The 23,048-nt window shown below is 38.6% G+C and overlaps 1 protein-coding gene across 3 annotated transcripts in view; it reads left to right on the top strand.

The window, feature by feature from the left end:
• The first annotated feature begins 1,595 nt into the window (after positions 1–1,595).
• Vsig4 (V-set and immunoglobulin domain containing 4) overlaps positions 1,596–23,048 on the top strand; it is a 30,566-nt gene continuing 9,113 nt past the window's right edge. The window contains exons 1-5 of one of the 3 annotated variants that reach the window (XM_052170438.1): positions 1,596–1,854; positions 4,238–4,594; positions 12,672–12,734; positions 13,098–13,223; positions 19,588–19,654. In XM_052170438.1, coding sequence (XP_052026398.1) covers positions 1,767–1,854; positions 4,238–4,594; positions 12,672–12,734; positions 13,098–13,223; positions 19,588–19,654 — 701 coding nt within the window. In that variant the 5' untranslated portion in view covers positions 1,596–1,766. The remainder of the gene's footprint in view (positions 1,855–4,237; positions 4,595–12,671; positions 12,735–13,097; positions 13,224–19,587; positions 19,655–23,048) is intronic. The other 2 variants (XM_052170437.1, XM_052170439.1) reach the window with 2 other exon arrangements.

Raw genomic sequence — 23,048 nt, 5'->3', positions numbered from 1 at the left:
ATGATGAACAGACTGATGAGTTCACTGCATGACTGAAAATCCTGGGAAATCCTATGCATGTTCACCAGGAAATTTCTTTAGCTTCAGATCCAACCCCACCTAAAAAGATGCAGGATGCAGCACAAAAGACACATATCATAACCAGACATGGTGGTGTAAGCTGCAAGCCCAACATTGGAACTGAGATATCCAGAAATGGGTGCCAGTCCAAAGGACTTCCAGTTTAGGACAATGAAAGCAATAGTGGAGAAGTTGGTGTGTGTGTGTGTGTGTGTGTGTGTGTGAGAGAGAGAGAGAGAGAGAGAGAGAGAGAGAGAGAGAGAGAGAGAGTGGAGAGAGGCAGGCAGAGAGGAAGAGGAGAGGAGAGGAGAGGAGAGGAGAGGAGAGGAGAGGGGAGGGGAGGGGAGGGGAGGGGAGGAGAGGGGAGGGGAGGGGAGGGGAGGGGAGGGGAGGAGAGGAGAGGGGAGGGGAGGGGAGGGGAGGGGAGGGGAGGAGAGGAGAGGAGAGGAAAAAGAATGTGATAGTTCTGGTAGAGTAATGGTTTGAAATTACTAAAATAGATTCTTTGAAGGTCAGGATTTCATACATAAAGATTCAATGGGAACAAAAGCAACTTAAAACTCTAGTTAAGTAGACTGAATGAATTAGATATAGCATGAGGTTCACCAAGCCAAGGGGATTAGTTCTGTATCAACACAAGATGGATACATAAACTTATAAACAGACTGTGTATAAAATTACTGTCATTCTGGAGTTTGTGAAGAAGGAGGATATTTAAAGCAACTACACTTATGGCGTGCTTCTTTATTGTCCTGTATAAATGGGAAATCAAATAAAACTTTCAACCTAATAAAGCATACCCCCTATTAAGTATAGCAAACTACAAGTAAGGCTTATATTTCTCTTGAAAGAAATAAAATATAAATGTCTTTGCAAAGGCATAATGAGCAATAGTGATTAAACTAATCATTCTTGTCATCAGAAATGGGGCTACTGACAAAATTCAGTCAACAATTTTCCCACTGCGTGATATGGGACACCCTCCCAAAGCAACTATATCCATAAGTCTTAACAATTAATAAAAATTTTCTGTGTAAGAAGTCTTCCAGTGTACTAAACTCATACTATGAAGCACTCAGGTGCCTCCAACTCTCTCACTGTCCACTTGTATTAGAGAGATATGGGGTTAATGGTACAACTGATGGAAACTACGTATGCCACGAACAAATGATTGCCCTAGAAGGACCAGAAAGTAAAACATCCCTGTATGGTAAAACTTTGACAAGACCTCAAAATCTGCAACATTAAAGACCAAAGAGGCACCACTGGTTCCAGAGAATATCAAGTCCTAGGAGAATGAGGAACCGTTTTGCTCATCCTTTTTTTTTTGTTTTGTTTTTGTTTTTTGTTTTGTTTTGTTTTGTTTGGATTTGGTTTTTTCAAGACAGGGTTTCTCTTTATAGGCTCGGCTGTCCTGGAGTTCACTCTGTAGACCAGGCTGGCCTCGAACTCAGAAATCCACCTGCCTCTGCCTCTGCCTCCCAGAGTGCTGAGATTACAGGCGTGCACCACCACCGCCCGGCTAGTTTCGCTCATCTTTAAATCGTTAACCTCAGGCAGGGTGAAAAGAAATAACCCTGCATGACTATTCGGAAATAAGGAAGGTCAGTAAGTGTGTGATGAAACTAGGATTCTGAAAAAAATAGAGAAAAGCAGTGCAGAAACTGGCAGCTACCAGCATTTCCAGGCTCTTCAGCAGCAGCAGGATGGAAGGACGAATAGAAGTGGCTTCACGTAGGATGGGAATCTCATTGGGCTTACTGTTCCTGTGCCACCTAATAGTGCTCACCTATGGTAAGGCAGAACATTGATACATCATTGTTACCTCTTCTCCCTCTGGCAAAAATGTGAATGTAGACTTTGAGTGTTTACTGAGAAAAACTTATTTCTCATGGGTAGTCACAGTTACTTGCAATTCTGCAGGCTTTCTGAATGTTGGGCAGAAGGGGGAAGCAATTAAAGTCTGGTAAAGATTCCAGAAACTGTCTTGGATAGAAATTGAAAGGGTTCTTCTCTTAGAAAGTATCTGTATGACTTTCCAATATTTCAGGAATGTCAGAGGACTCCAGTGTCATGCAAACCTCCCATATTTTCCTTTTCCCTTGAAATTCTATAATTATGACTAACTTTCCATTTCGAAACTTTGATTCTTGCTACAATATACACCTCCCCAATGAATAAATGTTGTTGTGTAAATAGATGTGACCTTACAAGTAACCTGTAGCTAAGGATGGTAGAACAACTTTAATCCTAACTGTTGAGAGGTAGTGGCACTCTGATCTCTGTGATGTCAGGGAAGCTTTCATCTACATAGAAAGTTCCAGGACATGTAGGTTTACATGGTAAGACTCAGTTTGTAAATAAATAGATAAAAGTAACACATACCACTGATTAGAATTATTTACAAGTGCTCGGCACTTGATATTCATACAGTTTTAGAACACAGACATTTACTGATATCCGTGCTACTCTAGGACTTCTCACAATCAACCTAGAACACATTCCTTTTTTCATGTCAGCACTTCAAACATCTGAAGAATGGAAGGAACTTTGTCCTTTTAACTTTCTTCTCTAAGCTAAATATCTCTAACTTCTTTAGCTAAAGGATGTGGTACATTACTAGCTGCTGGGATACCTTACTTCTGTGTGGACATAATAGCCTAGTTGTAGGGTCTGTTTGCAAGAATCTAATTCTAGATACATAGCCCAGCAGAGTCAATGATATCTCATAGAAGCATTATTTCTGTGACTCTTCTTCCACATTAATTTACTATTCAAGGAAATGAAATGCCTTTTCAGGAAACTAAGTACAAGTTAATAACTACTTAAGAGTAAGTATAGGGTAAAAGGGATTCTTGCTGGATTTCTACTTGCTTCGTCTTCCTATGAGGTGACATTGGCTCAAACATACTTCGAAGTATTCAGCAATGCTAGGCTATGTTAATTTGCTTATTTTTACTGAAGTTGGCCTCTCTAATGGTTTAAATGTTACATGTGTATTCCAAGAGTTCCTGGGGAGACAAAGACCATAGATTCAACTTCAGTGTCCTCATTAGTAGATGTTCTGGTATTTAGCAGTGTATCCTGGAAGTTGGATAACATAACCTTACTCCATGCACCAGGCATCATATTCTACCTGATTAACTGAAATATATACTAAATAAAAAAGATTTAGTTGGTATTACCTTGCATTTTGAAACTGTATCTACCAGAAAAGACATCGCCAAAAAATGTCTGGCCCTGGCCCCGGTTGAATAAAATACAAAGCCATCAAGACTTACATATGAAAAACTCTAATGCACTGGGCCCCCCATATCTTTTCGCCTTTGGACTCCCTGCAAGTCCTCAGCACATCAAGAGACAATTTTCTTCGTTTTCACTTCACAATAACTAGTATAACCTGTGCTAAAGGGTTACTCGCATTCTTTCCTTTTCCAGACAATGCATGGATGAAATCTTTTCCCCCTCAGGATATCATTTTCTAATATCTTTATGATAAGAACTAAAGGAAATGAAAAACAAAGAGAAAAGAGAAATAAAGATAAAAGTCAGCTAGACTTACTTGCAAAGTACATGTTCCAAATCTAATAGCTAATGACTTGGTTAAATAGGAATATATCCAGAATTTTTGCTTCATCCTATGTTTCACCTTTAGCGTCTTCTATTGCTCATCTCTTTTATCCTGCCAGAAAAGAACTTCATTTTATGTCCCAATCCCTGAGCCTTTCTCTGGAGTGAGTCTCTTTCAAGCAGCAAGCTGCAGAAAATGAAGTACTTCAGTTTCCACTATTGACCATTTTTTCCTGCATTTCATTTGAAAATAGTGAAAGAAAATATTACAAATAGAATATTATAGAATTCCTAAAGATTAGTCTATCCTAACTCTACATAATATTTGTGGGAAAAATGGATCCTTCATGTTGGTAGTGACTTACCGAGGGTCACCTCCTAGTAACACAGTGACATAAAAGGAGCTTGAAAGCACTAGAGCTAAAGATTGGTAAAGTATTTGTCCTAGGGACTGAATCACATTGATGGGAAGGTTAATAGACCAAAAGAGCACAGGGATGGAGAGAGTGTGATGGAAGAAAGGGTGTTTCCCAGAAACCTGTTGAGCCTGTCACTCACACCCTCACTTGTCTGTGTTTGTTTTTTTGACTTTGTTCCCTGTCTTTAGGCCATCCCACCCTAAAAACGCCAGAGAGTGTGACAGGGACCTGGAAAGGAGATGTGAAGATTCAGTGCCTCTATGATCCCCTGAGTGGCTACAGGCAAGTTTTGGTAAAATGGCTGGTACAGCGCGACTCTAACCCTGTCACCATCTTCCTACGTGACTCCACTGGGGACCATATCCAGCAGGCAAAATACCGAGGCCGCCTGCAAGTGAGCCAAGAAGTTCCTGGAGATGTGTCCCTCCAACTGAATACCCTACAGATGGATGACAGGAATCACTACACGTGTGAGGTCACCTGGCAGACTCCTGATGGAAACCAAATAATGAGAGATAAGATCATTGAGCTCCGTGTTCAGAAATGTAAGTCACTGTGAAAGTAGAAATGCATTGGTAGCCGGGCGGTGGTGGTGCACTCCTTTAATCCCAGGACTCTGGGAGGCCGAGGCAGGTGGATTTCTGAGTTCAAGGCCAGCCTGGTCTACAGAGTGAGTTCCAGGACAGCCAGGGCTATACAGAGAAACTCTGTCTCGAAAAAACCAACAAAAAAGAAAAAGAAAAGAAAAGAAATACATTGGTAAGCAAAGAGATAGAGTAGTGTAATCCTAGACACCTCTGAGAAATTGAGTGGCCTTGGTTTCTATGTATATGGGTTTTCTGTAATTCTATTTGCTAATCACAGGCACCTTGGGGTCAGTACCTCATTAGAAATTTAAAAAGTGTTGAAAATACAACTGCATTGCCTTTTAAAATGCCACCCTATCTCTCCCATATTCACTAAATTCTTTCTTTCTTTCCTTCCTTCCTTCCTTCCTTCCTTCCTTCTTTCTTTCTTTCTTTATTTATTTATTTATTTATTTTTGAGGGACATAGTTCCCACCAACTGCACTTCCCAATTTACCACAAAACTTTGCAAACAGGAAAGAGCATTATCATCTACATAACAAAAGCTAAACTCTATCCATTTATACCCAACCATATGAAATTTTCTATAGCAGCTAACCCTGCTGCCCTTTCCTTTCTCTTTCTTTTAACCACTTTTACTTGGGTTTTCTACAGTTTGTCTGCATGTCTATTCCTAGATTACTTTGCTGACTCTTATTCACTACTTTAAGTGTTCTCGAAGTTTCTATTACTGCTGTTGTACACCTAGAGTACACGACTTTGTTCACTTCACCCAGCTTGAATATTTTCATTTCTGATCTTCTAGTCTACAGGCTGTCTCTCTCTTCTCTCTTTACTTATTTCTTTTCCAATACAGATACTTTTTAGTTGGATGTAATACCAATGAGAATTTAATGATTTCTTTCTGTGTGTTTTTGAGGTTGTTACCAGAAAATTATTACCTCTACTCATATATTGAAGCATTTCCCTGTGCTTGTTTCTAATAGATTCAGAGTTTCCAATCTCACATTGAAGTTCTGAATCCACTTTGGTTGATTTTTACACAGGATAATAGAGGTCAGGTTTGAATATTAGTCATATCCACTTTCCCCAGTACCATTTATTGAAAAGGCTATTGTTTGGTGTGATTTTGTACATTTACAAGTAATTACTTGGTTTCATACATGTTAGTTTATTTCCAGGACTCTGTTTTACTGACCTGTGTCTTTTTATAGCAGTATTGTGCTGGTTTTGCTTATTGTATGTCTGTGAAATGTTCCAAAATCAGATACTGTAATGACTTCAGCCTTCTATGATAATTGTACATCTAAATACTTTAGACATTTCAAAATTACATTCATCGAATTAATCTTGAGTTATGAGTGTAAATTGTTTATTTGGAATACTATAGTCTTATGAAATACATTATTTGTAAGTATTTCTCCATTATTCATATTGCCTTTTTATAATTTTTTTAGATTTATTTTTATGTGCTTGTTTTGACTACATGTATGTCCACATGTATGTCTGGTGCCTAAAGAAGTCTGCAGAGTGATCAAATGCTCTCTATCTGGAGTTATAAATGTTTGTGAGCCATCATGTGGGTGTTGAGAAGCAAATCCAGGCCCTCTACAAGAGCAGAGAGTGCTCTGGACTATTAAGCTATCTCTCCAACCCAAGATGTTGTCTCTTTATTTTCATGATAGTATTCTTTAAGGCCCTAAAGTTTCTAATTTTATTGAAGCCTAAACTATTTTTATCTTAGTACTTGTGTTTTGTAGCATGTCCCATCAATCATTTCTTAACATGAATAAAATCTGGCAGAACTGAGTAGTGGAGGCACTTGGGCTTGACCTTTTCTTTGTTAGCAGTTGTTTTTTTTTTTCTATTCTTTTTTTTTATTTTCTATATTCTTTGTTTACATTCCAAATGATTTCCCCTTTCCAAGTTCCCCCCTCCCCATATGTCCCATAAGCCTTCTTCTCTCCACCCATTCTCCAATCACCTCCCTCCTTTTTCTCTGTCCTGGTACTCCCCTACAATGCTAGATCAAGCCTTTCCTGGATCAGGGCCCTCTCCTTACTTCTTCATGGGAGTCATTTGTTATGCTAATTGTGTATTGGGCATTCAGAGCATCTGGACTAATTATTTATATATAATTAATTATATATAATTAATTAACAGTTGTTTAATTAGCAATCCAAATGTTTTTTTTATTTGTTTAAATTCTGTAATTGTATTTCTTGGTTCATCTTTAAAAATTAACATTTCTGTTTTTAAAGATTTATCATTTTATATATATGAGTGTTTTACCATCATGTATGTATGTCTTAGTTACTTTTTATTGCTATGATAAAGTAACAAACTTATGAAGTAAATAGTTTGAGCTTACAAGTTCTTTTTTTCACTAATTTCTTAATTATTTTATTTATTTACATGCCAAATGTATTTTATTTATTTACATGCCCCCTCCTGCAACATTTGTTGTACCTCCTCCCAGATCTTTTTACCCCATCCCCTTTGCCTCTGAGAGAGTGCTCCCCCCCAGCCCTGGGTATCCCTCTTCCCTGGATTAGAGTCCATGATAACAAAAGCAAAGGCATGCTGCAGTAACAGCGAAAATCTCATATCTTAATCTGAAAGCAGGAGTCTAAGAGAGAGAACATGGGGAATGGCACAAGTCTTTTGAAACTTCAAAGCCCACCCCCAGAGATATATTTCTTCCAACAAGTTCACACATTCTAATCCTTCCCAAGCTATTGCACCAACTAGCAATCACGTTTTCAAATATATGAGACCACAGGAACCATTTCCATTCAAACCACCATAATATGCAGGTACCAAGTGTCTGCCTGGGACCTAGATTCCCTGGAATTTGATCTATATATTGTGATGTGTACTTATGTCCATGCTGGAAGCCAAAACCAGGTCCTCTGCAATAACAAAACTCTTTTTTTTTTCATTCGATATATTCGTTATTTACATTTCAAGTGTTTTTCTCTTTCCTGGATGCCCCCTTCCTGAAAGTCCCATAAGCCCTCTTCCTTCCCCCTCTTCCCCAGTCCACCCCTCTAGAAGCTTGGAATACCCAAGACACAATTCACATAGCAAAAAGAACTCTTAACCGCTGAGACAGCAGTCCAGGCCTTACTTGTAGTATCATTTTATTCAGTTGGAAAGGATGCATTATTTCAGATAGTTTTACATTTTACTGGGATTTGTTTTATACAGAGAATATGGTCTTTTTTGAGTAATTCTCCATGTGCAATTGAGAATAGTATCTACTTTGCTATTATTATATCAAATGTTCTATATATGCCACTGTAGGTTAACAGTGATGTTCAAACATTGAGCCTGTTTCTCATAGTTATACACATACTTAAAGAGAGATATTGAATTCAAATTATTAGTAGTTAATTAACTATGTCTCCCTCCTATTCTACTAATCATTTCTTCATAAATTTTGGGGGCTGTATTAATACCAGCATATATTTACAAGTGAATATTCTCCTTCATAAAAAGAAACTTTTAGGATTACAAATTGGATTTCTTTGTACCTAATAGTGTTTTTGTCAAATTCAATTTATCTTGTATCAGTATAATTATTCTATCTATATCTTGTCTAAAGACTGCATGATACGCTTTTTGACATTCTTTTACTTTAAAACCTTTTTTCCTTTGCGCGCTAAGCAAGGATATTATATAGCTGGATATGATTTGAGATTCTGTGTTTAAATCTGAGATTTTCTACTTATATTTAATCTAATTATTAATAAAGTAGTATTTTGGTTACAATTTTCTATTTGTAATCATTATTCTTCATATTTATTTCTTTATTTCTCCATTGCTTCTACATTTGATGTTTAAGAGATAATTTCTTTTATACATATATTCTTTGTTTACATTCCAAATGATTTTCCCTTTCCTGGTTCCTCCCTCCCCATAAGTCCCATAAGCCCCCTTCCCTCTGCCCATTCTCCAATCAAGCCCTTCCATCTTCTCTGTCCTCTCCCCTACAATGCTACACCAAGCCTTTCCAGGACCAGGGACCTCTCCTTCCATCTTCTTGGGAATCATTTGCTATGCAAATTGTATTGGATATTCAGAGATTCTGGGCTAATATCCACTTATCAGTGACTGCATTCCATGTGTGTTCTTTTGTGAATGAGTTACCTCACTTAGAATGATATTTTCCAGTTCCAACCTTTTGCATAAGAATTTCATGAATTCATTGTTATTAATTGCTGGGTAGTATTCCATTGTGTAAATATACCAAATTTTCTGTATCCATTCCTCCATTGAGGGACATCTGGGTACTTTCCAGCTTCTGGCTATTATAAATAAAGCTGCTATGAACATAGTGGAGCATGTGTACTTATTGCATGCCGAGGAATCCTCTGGGTATATGACCAGGAGTGGTATAGCAGGGTCCTCCGGAAGTGTCATGTCCACTCTGTCCTTCACTCTGGTGTCCTCTGTGTACCTGGCTGAGCTGGCTGCTTTGTCACTGGATCCAAGATGGTGGCAACCTCGGACCAAGGCTCCATCTAACCACGGGACTCCCTGCAGGTCAGATGCTTCCCTGCAAGATATGTGCCCAGACAGCTGTAGAGCTGCACAGCTCCCGCGCACAGAAGGACCCAAGAGATAATTTCTAGTGTACATAGTTCAATTATTTTTTTAGTTTACTGTGCTGGATAGTTTTATATCAACTTCATACAATCTAGTCATTTTGTATGAGGGAAAATTAATTGAGAAAATGTCCCCAATAGAATGAATGATCTGTGAAGCCTGTGGTGTATTTTCTTGGTTGATGATTGATGTGAGAGGACTCAATTCACCACAGACAGTACCAGCCCCTGGGTTGATGGTCCTGAATCCTGTAAGAAAGTGGGTTGAGTAAGCAACATTCTTCTATGGATTCCACTTCAATTCTTACCTCTAGGTTCCTAACATGAGTCCCTGCCATGACTTCTCTAAGTGATATAGTATGACCTGGGGCTTGTAAACTAAAATAAACCCCTTATGCTCCAAGTTGCTTTAAGTCATAGTATTTAATCACAATATAAATCCTAACTAAGATATTTACTAAGTATTTTCATTATTTTCTCTCAGTGGGATATCAATACTTAATTTATTGGGTTTATTCCACTTTAGTTTTATAATATACAAAAGATTGTTTCTGTTCAGCTCAATTTCTTATCCTTTAATTCTACCATTACTGCAAATTACATCTTAGTGTATTATAATGGTATAAGTATTGGTTTTGAATTATTGTTTTGTAAAATATTTTTTAAGTTGGGTTACAAAAGTTGATTTAGACTCAACACTTAACTGTATATTATCTCTATTGGTGCTTTTTTATTTATCATCTTCCCTCAAAGTGATATCCATTGTTTTAGGCATCTGTGTGACAAGTATTCTCCTAGCCATAGGGAAAGACATTTTACTATAGGTGCTAAACAAAACAAACCTTTGAATTCATGAGATTTTTTTCTTCATATTAGTTTTAGATATCATCCACTGTCCCTTTTTATAGCTTAAAGAATGACTTTTTACATATTTTATGGGTTCAATCTATTAGAGAATATTCTCAAGCACATTATTTATGAAATATTTTTATTTTTTCCTCCATTTTCATCTGGTGTTTGTTTGTGTTTTGGATGGATTTTTTTTCTATGCTGCCCAAAGTAAATTCATACTTGCAGATAGAACTATAAGCACATGTTCGTCTTGTCTGTTTTTTGTTTGTTTAATTGACTGGATGATCAATTGATTGTTCAGAACTTAGTGATTTTTTTTATACATGAGCACCATATTTGCATCATAGAAATACATTCTTTAGAAGTTGATCATGAGCCTGACATCTGTCAGTCATTGAACAGTGTAACTTGAGTACATTCTTGGGCCACTTAATTTCCATCCTATGTTAAAAGGACTAAGTGATATTTCCATCACTGGGAACAATCAACTGAGGAGATAGTTGAACATATTTTAGGCAATATATCACATGTAGTGTGCTCTGTATCATGAGTCACGCTTTACAGTTATACAACATCACCTATTTTCCATTCAGTTCTAATTCTGCCATTCATGTTACTCATTCTATTAGAAGATACAGAGATTCCTTCATCAGGCAGACTTAATGGGTACATGAATATGAAGACTGGGAAGATGACTTAGGACATAAAGTGCTAAACATACAAGCATGAGGAGCCGAATCAGATCCCAAGATGTCATGAGTATTCATTGTATTCATCGAATACATTGAATGCATTATGAAATTAATGTATTCATTGTCATGAGTAGACACTGAACTCACCATTTGATTAACTTAGAGATCAGTTAATGACTGATTAGAGATTTTCTTAATTTCCAGGAGCAAATAAATCATGTATTATTTACTGGAGAACAATGTTGCTTGTTTAGTTAAGATACCAGTGTATAGCCACTTTACAATTATGGTACTCTTTTATTTTATGCTAATATGAAACCTAAGACTAACTGTGTGTCCTTATGCCTCTCAAAACCCTTATCAAAGGGTATTTCATCCTTCGCTGTAGGAAGACTTTTCAAACTTCCTGGAGAATATCTATTTGTGAACATTTCCTTTAAAAATTCTTGGTATCATCTTCCCTCAAAGTGATATCCATTGTTTTAGGCATCTGTGTGACAAATATTCTCCTAGCTATAGGGAAAGACATTTTACTATAGGTGCTAAATAAAACAAACCTTTGAACTCATGAGGTTTTTTTTTCAGAAAATAGTTAAATAGGTCAAATAAAGATAGTATTTTTGGAATTAAATGTTTACTCTTGTATCTGGAATAGACTGTTAATTTTTATTACCTCCGAGGTAAATTGAAATGCCTCAAAGCTTCATGTTGTTAGAAAAACAGCTGTTTCTCTTTCATAAATACCCCATAAGTTCCCATAAACCAATTTCTAAAATTCTTGGGAAAATGACAAAATCAAAATATTTCAGATATGCTTTTATTTCTGTGAGGGGATGAATTTTTGTTTGTGTGTGTTCTTTCTGCCTTTCATTTTCTTTTCTTTTTCTTTTTTTTATTGGATATTTTCTTTATTTACATTTCAAATGTTTTCCCATTTCCAGGTCTCCCTTTTGGGAAACCCCCTATTCCATCTCTCCTCCCCCTGCCTCTGTGAGGCTGCTTCCCCCACCCACCCACCATTCCCATCTTCCCACCCTAGCATTTGCCTACACTGGGGCATCAAGCCTTCACAAGACCAAGGGCCTCTCCTCTCTGTGATGTCTGATGAGACCATCCTCTGCCACATGTGCAGTGAGAGCCATGGGTCCCTCCATGGCTCTTTGGTTAGTGGTCCAGTACCCAGGAGTTCTGGGGGGTCTGGCCTGAGGACACTGTTGCTTTCTCCATGGAAAGTTTCATATTACCATAAAATTAAAGAGTGCCATAATTGTAAAGTGGCTGTACACTGGTATCTTAAGTAAACAAGCAACATTTTTCTCCCATAAATAACACAATTTATTTGAAAACCCCCTCAGCTCCTTCAGTCCCTTCTCCAACTCCTCTACTGGGGACCTTGCACTCAGTCTGATGGTTGACTGTGAGGATCCGCCTCTGTATTTGTCAGGCTCTGACAGAGTCTCTCAAGAGACAGCCATATGAGGGGGTAATATTTTTAATGTCATTGCTTCACCATTTTCATTGAAGCCACCCACTAACGCCTCCTTTCTTAGCCTTCTGAAGTCTTTATCAAGAATGAATCATTACATTTTAGTTAAAAGTCAGTGAAAACTAAAATACATTTCTGCCAAATTTTCACACTCTCTCCAGTCTAGATTCTGGTTTATTGAAAGTCTATGAACCTTGGCTTATGAACCCAGGCTTGGAGTGATGTGCAATGAATAATGAACAGGCAATAGCACTTGCCAGCTTCATGAAGGGAGGACTGAGAGGTTCAACCATGAACCTGACTATGTTTACTTGAAATTCAATTTTTTTCTAGTATTTTCAACTGTTTATCTGAGGTTACCAGATTCCTTAACCAGGCTTCTTTTTTCCTTACAGACCCCTATAATCCACCTAGAATCAGTACTGAAGCACTTACAACCATGCACTCCTCTTTGGAAGGTAAGTTACTAGGGCTTTGTCATAGCAGTGCTTTAAAATGATGCATGAAAACTGAGGATATGAAATTCCACTGAATTTGGGCAAAGAGATTACTGTCTTACTCAGGTAGATCATGATGATGGTGATAAAAGAATATAGCAAGGAGAGTGAAGAAGTAGAATCATGAAGCAAAAAGAAAGCATCATGGCTCTGTAACTGTGGGCATATTAACATCCTTATCTGTGACCACCCTTATAGTAAGAAAGTGAAATGTTTCACCTCATAGTACAGTATAGATCAATAATATGTCTAGATACCCTGGAGGCCCAGAAGAGGTCTCCAACAAAGACATAAAACCTTTTCTACCATCTCCTACCCTCACAGCTCTTCAATGCAAGGCCTCTGACCCTCATTCTGTTTTCATAGCAACAACTATAATGAGATCAACATCCGACTCGACCGTTAATAGGACTGGAAAACCCAATACTGAAAGAACCATTACTGGCCCAGGTAAGAGTAACATTAGAAATTCCATCATTTGACTTTGACTCTGAACATTGTGACTCATAAACTCTATGTGGAATTAAGCTCCACAAATCATCAATGAAGAGCCCAGAGCTGAATTAGGTAGGTAGAGTAGAAAGGGGAAGATAAAGCTACAAGAACAAAATGTCAGATTGTGGCCAAAGAAAGTAATAAATGTATCCTTAGTTTGTTTTCTATTGCCATGGCAATTTACTTCTCAGATACTGGAAAAAACAGAACTAGGGTTATGAACTCCTCCAGTTCTCCTAAAGAGACAGGAAATGGAATGGGTAAAGATTAAAGCAACCTCCCTCTCCCGCTACTTTAACTCTTGGTGAAAGACTTTTACAGCGGCTCATAGCTAACCATTATTCCTTAAAAGTTTCAAATATTCCCAAGCCAGGAACACAGGCATTAAAATCTCAGAAAAAAAATATTATGTACTTCATCACAAACAGATACTCAGGTAATTTACAATGGCATACCTAGATTGATTCTTAAAATAATGAACTTTTTCATAGTCTTAGAACCAGTTGTTAGTTCTAGATATACTACAAAACATATATGATTCCCGGTACCTATCACGTGTCTATTTTGATTATTCAGTGTGAAATACTTTGATAACTATAATTCATTCTTTCATGCTCTGCCTTTGTATCATTGAAGGCATATTTCTTTTTGTTATGCTGGGTATTGAACCAGTGATCTCAAACATGCTAAGCAAATGCTCTATTAATAAATATAATAAAATGTACAACAGAAAGCATCATAAACAGATAAGACAAGACAGAAGAATGAATTTCAAGGATGGATGACAAGGTAAAGAAAATAAAACATAATGATATACATAAAGAAAACATTAATGAATATGACTAAAATATTTGAGAAGTCATAGATACATTTAAGAGACATAAACTTAATAGTCCATACAGTAAAAGAAGGAGCAGAAATAAGTCAAAAGGCTCAGATCAATTAAAAATGATTAAATACTATATTCAATGAAATTATAGACAAATTTTTTCCAAACCTAGAAAAAGAAATATACATCCAAATAAAGTGCTAACTAAAAGAGTACATGGAAAATGCTACCTCACATACCTCAGTTTGAAGCATTGAGGCATAAATGTCAAGCATAACAACAGATCACTCATCAACAACACTAAAATCCAGAACACAGAATGATAAATTTTGGGCTCCAAAAATAATCACTGCCAATTGAGATAGGTGTAATCAGCAAGTTATATCTTACACTTGTTTGAAAATAAAAGATCCTAAGACCAGGAAATGGGTTGGCAGGGCAGTGCCTAAGGGGGTAACATGAATAGCCTAAGGGGGTAACATGTCCCCAAAATTACATTGTCTAATGCTATAAAAATGGAGCCTAAATGGTAATGGATACCCCGAGATGTTGGTGATGATAGAGCCATGAAGCACCTTCCAAGAAGAGCATCAGAGAAGTGTTCACAGTCCAAGAATGGAATGCCTGTGGCAGGGTCAGATAACCCCTGTGGCACCAGAAACAAGGCCAAACGATTTGCTATTTGCCCTGCTGTGTTTTAATCTTTGGTCCATTATTTTCTCACTATGCCCCAGCTCTTCCCTTTTGGAATATTAATGAGGATTCTGTGCCATTTTATGTTAAAAGTTTGTGATATATTTGATTTTACAAGAAGCTACAGTTAAGATTTTTTTTCTCAAGTCAAGACTGTCACATATTGTGAGAATTTGAAAATTTGACTAAGCAAATTTTATACTATGATGTGCCTTGAAATAAATCAGGGTCAGAGAGTGGAATGTGGTAGCTTGAATGTCAATGTTCCCCAGAGGTTTATTATTGTAGTTTTTGGTTCCCAGTTTTCTTTTTTTATTCGATGTATTCTTTATTTACATTTCAAGTGATTTCCCATTTTCTGGGTACCCACTCCCCGCAAGTCCCATAAGCCCTCTTCCCTCTCCCTGTTCCTGCATCAACTCCTTCCCACTTCCCTATTCTGGTATTCCCCTATATTGTTGCATTGAGTCTTTCCAGAACCAGGGGCCACTCCTCTGTTCTTTTTGGACATCATTTAATATGTGGATTATTTCTTGGGTATTCCAAGTTTCTAGGTTATTATCCACTTATCTTGATTGCACTATTTAGAGAAATGGTGTGATCTTTCTAGAGGAAGCAAACCACATTTCGAGTTTATAGCCTCAGCACAGTTCCAGATTTCTTTGTCTGCATTCTGCTTGGTGTGGAAGGATGTGATCTAACAGGTTCCTGCCCCTGCTACCAATGCTTGTTACAATGCTCCCTGCTGTGACAGTCTCTTTTCCTCTGGAACCATAAGCTACATTAAACTCCTGGTTCTGAGAATTGCCTTTGGTCATGGTGTTTTATCACAGCCAAGAGAAAAGTAACTATTAAAATAAGTCAACTGTATCTGTAAACTAATCAATTTTTTAATGTTTTCCAGTTTTTTATATCATCTAATGATCCTGATTTCATTGAAGTCTTTTTTTAATCATTAATTTTATTAATTTGAAACTTCTTTCTCTTTCTTTTGATTTGCTTAACCTAGCTTATTAATCTTAATCTGTTATAAACCAACTCTTTGGTTAATGCTGTATATTGTTCTTTCATTCTTTGTTTCATCTATTTAAGTACCTAATATTTATTATTTTTTGTTATATACTCGGTATGGGATTGACCTTTTGTTTCCCTAGAGCCTTGATGTATGTATCAGTTTTCTCTTAATAAGATGAAACATCATGGCCAAGCTAACTTACAGAAGGAAAGTTATAGTTTGAGATTACAGTTTTAATGGGTTAAAGTCTATACTAGTGGAATGGAGCCAGTAGCATACAGCAGGCAGTTGAGAGCACATCAGTCCAACCAAACAAGAAGCCAAGAGAATACTCTAGAGGTAGCACATGGCTTTTGAAACCTCAAAGCCCATCCCCAGTGGCATACTTCCTCCAATAGGACCATCCCTTCTAATATCACCCAAATAGCACCCAATTAAGGAACAAGTATTCCTATTCCCAAGTCTCATGGGGAACACCTCACTCAAGCCACCATATTCTACTCCACAGTCTTCATAGCCTGTTGGCCACATCATAATGCAAAAATTCATTTAGTACAACTTCCAAAGTCCCCATTGCCTTGAACAGTTAGAACACTATTTAAAAGTCCAAAGTCTCGTCTGAGACTTAAGGCAATCTCTCAATTATAATGCTCTATAAAATCAATATACAATAGCACATAATGATATATCTGCCCCTTGAGAGGCTCTACCAGAGCCTGACTGATACAGATGCAGATGCTTGCAGCCAGCCATCAGACTGAGCACAGGGACCTCAATGGAGGAGTTAGGCCAGGACTGGAGTAGCTGAAGGCATTTGCAACCCCATAGGAAAAACAATAACAACCAACAAGACGACCCAGAGATCCCGGGAACTAAACCACCAACCAATGAGAACCCATGGCTCCAGCTGCATATGTAGCTGGAGGATGGCCTTATCTGGTATCAATGTGAGGGTTGGCCCTTGGTCCTGTGAAGGCTCGATGCCCCAGTGTAGGGTAATGAGGTAGGAGTGGGTAGGAGAGTGCCTAGGAGAGAATCCTTTTGGAAGCAAGGAGGGTGGAGAGGATAGGATGGGGGTTTCCAGAAGAGGGGAAACTGGGAAAGTGGATAACAGTTGAAATGTAAATAAATCAAATATCCTATTAATTAAAAAAAAACAAAAGCAATTTTATCTGATATACAATAGAACATAATATAGATTACCATTATAAAAGTGAGAAATGGGGCAAAATAAGGAAATACTAGGCCAAAGAAAAATTGAAACCCAGAAGAATAAACTCCAAAATTCTGTAATTCCAAAGCTCCGTGTCTGATGTCAAAGGGTTTGCATGGCTCTACCAATACATGAGTATCTTTAGTGAAGAATTGCAAGGCAGAGTAAACCAAACCAATCAAGCTCCCAGTTTCTGTGGGGTCATAGTTATATTCCTTCATTACACATCTTTTCACGTACCTGTTATAGCAAAATATCCTTTTACCTGTGTCTGTTTCAGAAAAATATTCTTTCATATGTCTGTTTTAGCAAAAACATTCTTTTACATATATACCCCAACAAATCATTTGACATAACTGACTGTCCAAAGAAACAAGAAGTTTCCACTTCAAAGGCTAATGAGACAGAAAAGCAGGTGTGTGTGTGTGTGTGTGTGTGTGTGTGTGTGTGTGTGTGGTGTTTGCATGTATGTGTTTAGTATAATATACATGTATATGCACATAATGCACATGTTTGCCTGTATGTGCTCATATGGAGACAAAAGGTCTTCTTTAGATATACCTTCTATTGTTCTCTACCTTATTTTTTGAGGCAGAGTCTCTTATTGGCCTGGAGCTTACCATCTTGACTAGACTGACTGGCCAACAAGACCAGAGGATTCATGTGTCTCTGTCCCTGAACACTGTGGTTACAGATTCTCCTGACTATGTCTGATTTTTATGTGGGTGATGAGGATGTGAACTCTGGTATTGCTTAAATACTAAATATATTAACCACTAAGCCATCTCCCTAACCCCCACCCTTAAAAAAACAAGAAAACAAAAAAAATTACACTAGTTTAAGGAAGGAGGTAAGGAGGAAGTACAACACATGTGACATGAAATAGGAACTAGGAGGGGAGGGTACAAGTGGCAAGAAGGCAGCAGGCAGTGATGGAGAAAAAATCAATCAAAACAAAATATGATGAATCTGTTATTTTGAATGCTGATTATAACTAAATTAAAGTAAAAAAACAAAGTATATTGGATATCATTCAATGTGGCATTTAAGTTATGAGGAAACTAAATTCCAGTGACACTTAATGATTTGACTAAATTCACTGCATTAAGTTTCCTGTGACAGATGTAAAGCCTTACCTCAAATATTGTATATTAAAATAACAGAAATATGTTATCATATACATATGGTAGTTAAAAGTCTGACATAATTATTAGTGAGACAAAATCAGGTGCCAGGAGTACAATATTACTTCTGAAAGAATTGTGAAAGGATCCATTCCCTAATACTTTCCACTATGCGGAAGCTACTCACATTCCTTGGTTCATGACCTCTTTTATCTATTTTCAAAATTACCAATATAATGGTTCAAGTCTCGCTCTGAGGCTCACCTTCTCTCGCGTCTCCTACCTCCACTCTTAAATTGATCCTTATAATTACATTGAGCCCATCAGAACTATTAATAATAATAATCTCCCATTTTAACTGCAGATAGCTATCAACTTTAATCCTGCCTTTAACCTTAATTATTTTTCATATTTCATACAATTCTAGAAATTGGAGTGCAAACACCTTTGAAGGAAGGGCCATTATCTTGCCTATATGATCATACAAGAAGTAAAAAAGACCTAGAACTGGAATCTTTACACAGTATATTCCATCAACTATTTCTGCACCTGTATTAAGTTACTTACCTCATTTCCACAACAAAGGACTTGATGAAAGCTGCTTAAGGGAGGAAAGGTTTGTCTGGGCTCCTAGCTCAAAGGTTCAGTCTGTCATGGCAAGAAGTCATGGTAGATTAGCACATCAGATCCACAGCCAGGCAGCAGAGAATGCTGGTGTTCAGCTAGCTGGCTTGCTCCTTTTTTCAGTTCACTCTGCCAGGCTCTGGAAAAATGATGCCCACAGTTAAGATAATGCCAAGAGGCTTCCCGATGCATCTAGATTTTTTTCAGATTGACAGGATTAACTCTACAGGTGCCCTAGATTTCTGAGTGGAAATATTTTTTGAGAAAAGAGGAAGCTGGGAATTGGGCTGAGGAGTACTATCAAGAAGTCTTTATGGCTTAAAACCAGAATTACACAAATACAGCATTTTTGAAAAGCTGGTGACAGAATCACACCAACACAGCATTTTTGAAAAGCTGGTGAATCAGAATACTATTTTTTTCTTCTTAAGGCAAGGTAAAAGAAAACCCCCTATCTTGGCCCCATGAAAAGCATGGAAATCTAGCTATAGCCAAAACACACACACACACACACACACATACACATACATACACACACACAAACCAAGAGGTATACAAGAAATTGTTCTGACATTGTTATCACTGATCATTTATATAGATTTTCTTTTTATTAATTATTTTATTTATTTACATCCCAGCCTTTCTCTCCCCCCCCTTTGGTCCCCCTCCCATAGTTCCTCATCCCATTCCCCCTGTAAGATGGTGCTCCCCCTCCCACCACTGAGAATTCCTCTTCCCTGGGGTCTCAAATCTCTCAAGGATTAGGTGCATCTTCTCCCACTGAGGCCGGATAAGGCAGTCCTCTGCTATATGTGCCACAGGCCTTGGACCAGCACGTGTATGCTGCCTGGTTGGTGCCTCAGTCTCTGGGAGCTTCCAGGAGTCCAGGTTAGTTGATGCTGCTGGTCTTCCTATGGGGTCACCCTCCTCCTCAGTGTCTTCAATCCTTCCCCTAATTCAACCCTAGGGAGTTATTTATATCTTCCTTAAGGGCTCTATTATCTTCATAAAATCAGATTTTAGGTCAGAATCTTGCTTTTCAGGTATGTTAGTGTATCCAGGACTCGTTGTGGTGGGAAACTGAATTCTGATGGTGCCGACTCAAAATGGCTTCTGTAACTTATGTTCTTGTACTTTCCTCTTGTTATCTGGTTGTCTCTGGTGTAAACTGGCCTAGAAGTCTCTGACTGGAGCCTGCCTCCTTGGAAGTAGGTAGAGCTCTGTGACCTGGGGTTGAGCTAGCCTCCTGTGAGGTAGGCAGTGCTGTCTCTGGTTGTGGGGGGTAGGGAGGGGGCCTTTGTATACCCGATTAAGGTAAACCTCCTGGGAGATAGGCAGGCTGTGTCCCTGGTTACTGCACACCTCTGGGAAACAGGCAGGCTGTGGGGTGTGGCAGGGTATCAACCAACTGATCTCTCATCTAGATTTTCTTTTTTTTTTAATTTTTTTATTAGATATATTCTTTATTTACATTTCGAATGTTATCCCCTTTCTCAGTTCCCCCACTCCTGAGTAGCCCCTATCCTATCCTCCCTCCCCCTATTTCTTTTGTTTGTTTGTTTGTTTGTTTGTTTGTTTGTTTTGAGACAGGGTCTCTCTGTGTAGCCCTGGCTGTCCTGGAACTCACTCTGTAGACCAGGCTGCGCTTGAACTCAGAAATCTGCCTCTGCCTCCCAAGTGCTGGGATTACAGGAGTGAGCCACCACCGCCCGGCCCTCCCCCTATTTCTATGAGGCTATTCTTCCACCCTCCGCCTCCCACCTCCCCCCACTCAATTCCCCTACACTGGGGCATCTATTGAGCCTTCATAGGACCAAGGACCTCTCCTCCCATTGGTGCCTGACAAAGCCATCCTTTGCTACATATGCAGCTGGAGCCATGTGTACTCCTTAGTCCCTAGGAGCTCTGGGGGGGGGGGGGTCTGGTTGGTTCATATTGTTCCTCCTATGAGGTTGCAACCTCCTTCAGCTCCTTCAGTCCTTTCACTAACTACTCTATTGGGGACCCTGTGCTCAGCCCAATGGTTGGCTGTGGTCATCTGCCTCTGTATTTGTAAGGCTCTGAAAGGACATCTCAGGAGACAGCCATATCAGGCTCCTTTCAGCAAGCATTTCTTGGCACCCACAATAGTGTCAGGGTATGGTTACTGTATATGGGAGGAATCCCCACGTGGGATGGCCTTTGCTTCAGTCTCTGCTCTACACTTTATCTCCATATTTACTCCTGTGAATATTTTGTTCCCCTTCTCAAAAGAACCAAAGCATTCACACCTTGGTCTTCCTTCTTCTTGAGATTCATGTGAAGCGTGGGAATTTGTTTTTCTTTTGGCTCACTCAGAACCTCAAGAAACTCTAGGATGAAACTTAGAATTTCCCCAGGACCCAACTTTTTTTTTTTTTTTTTTTTTTTATTATTCGATATAATTTATTTACATTTCAAATGATTTCCCCTTTTCTAGCCCCCCCACTCCCCGAAAGTTCCGCAAGCCCCCTTCTCTTCCCCTGTCCTCCCACCCACCCCTTCCCACTTCCCCGTTCTGGTTTTGCTGAATACTGTTTCACTGAGTCTTTCCAGAACCAGGGGCCACTCCTCCTTTCTTCTTGTACCTCATTTGATGTGTGGATTATGTTTTGGGTATTCCAGTTTTCTAGGTTAATATCCACTTATTAGTGAGTGCATACCATGATTCACCTTTTGAGTCTGGGTTACCTCACTTAGTATGATATTCTCTAGCTCCATCCATTTGCCTAAGAATTTCATGAATTCATTGTTTCTAATGGCTGAATAGTACTCCATTGTGTAGATATACCACATTTTTTGCATCCACTCTTCTGTTGAGGGATACCTGGGTTCTTTCCAGCATCTGGCAATTACAAATAGGGCTGCTATGAACATAGTAGAACATGTATCCTTATTACATGGTGGGGAGTCTTCTGGGTATATGCCCAGGAGTGGTATAGCAGGATCTTCTGGAAGTAAGGTGCCCAGTTTTCGGAGGAACCGCCAGACTGATTTCCAGAGTGGTTGTACCAATTTGCAACCCCACCAGCAGTGGAGGAGTGTTCCTCTTTCTCCACACCCTCTCCAACACCTGCTGTCTCCTGAATTTTTAATCTTAGCCATTCTGACTGGTGTAAGATGAAATCTTAGGGTTGTTTTGATTTGCATTTCCCTAATGACTAATGAAGTTGAGCATTTTTTAAGATGCTTCTCCGCCATCCGAAGTTCTTCAGGTGAGAATTCTTTGTTTAACTCTGTACCCCATTTTTTAATAGGGTTGTTTGGTTTTCTGGAGTCTAACTTCTTGAGTTCTTTATATATATTGGATATTAGCCCTCTATCTGATGTAGGATTGGTGAAGATCTTTTCCCAATTTGTTGGTTGCCGATTTGTCCTCTTGATGGTGTCCTTTGCCTTACAGAAACTTTGTAATTTTATGAGGTCCCATTTGTCAATTCTTGCTCTTAGAGCATACGCTATTGGTGTTCTGTTCAGAAACTTTCTCCCTGTACCGATGTCCTCAAGGGTCTTCCCCAGTTTTTTTTCTATTAGCTTCAGAGTGTCTGGCTTTATGTGGAGGTCCTTGATCCATTTGGATTTGAGCTTAGTACAAGGAGACAAGGATGGATCAATTCGCATTCTTCTGCATGCTGACCTCCAGTTGAACCAGCACCATTTGTTGAAAAGGCTATCTTTTTTCCATTGGATGTTTTCAGCCTCTTTGTCGAGGATCAAGTGGCCATAGGTGTGTGGGTTCATTTCTGGATCTTCAATCCTGTTCCATTGATCCTCCTGTCTGTCACTGTACCAATACCATGCAGTTTTTAACACTATTGCTCTGTAGTATTGCTTGAGGTCAGGGATACTGATTCCCCCAGATTTCCTTTTGTTGCTGAGAATAGTTTTAGCTATCCTGGGTTTTTTGTTGTTCCAGATGAATTTGATAATTGCTCTTTCTAGCTCTGTGAAGAATTGAGTTGGGATTTTGATGGGTATTGCATTGAATCTGTATAGTGCTTTAGGCAAAATGGCCATTTTAACTATATTGATTCTGCCGATCCATGAGCATGGGAGGTTTTCCCATTTTTTGAGGTCTTCTTCCATTTCCTTCTTCAGAGTCTTGAAGTTCTTGTCATACAGATCTTTCACATGTTTGGTAAGAGTCACCCCAAGATACTTTATACTGTTTGTGGCTATTGTGAAGGGGGTCATTTCCCTAATTTCTTTCTCAGCCTGCTTATCCTTTGAGTATAGGAAGGCCACTGATTTGCTTGAGTTGATT

Source organism: Apodemus sylvaticus, chromosome X (assembly GCF_947179515.1).
Source record: "Apodemus sylvaticus chromosome X, mApoSyl1.1, whole genome shotgun sequence".
NCBI lineage: Eukaryota > Metazoa > Chordata > Mammalia > Rodentia > Muridae > Apodemus > Apodemus sylvaticus.
The sequence above is the reverse complement of the archived record's forward strand: the minus strand, read 5'-3'. Positions and strand labels throughout refer to the sequence as shown.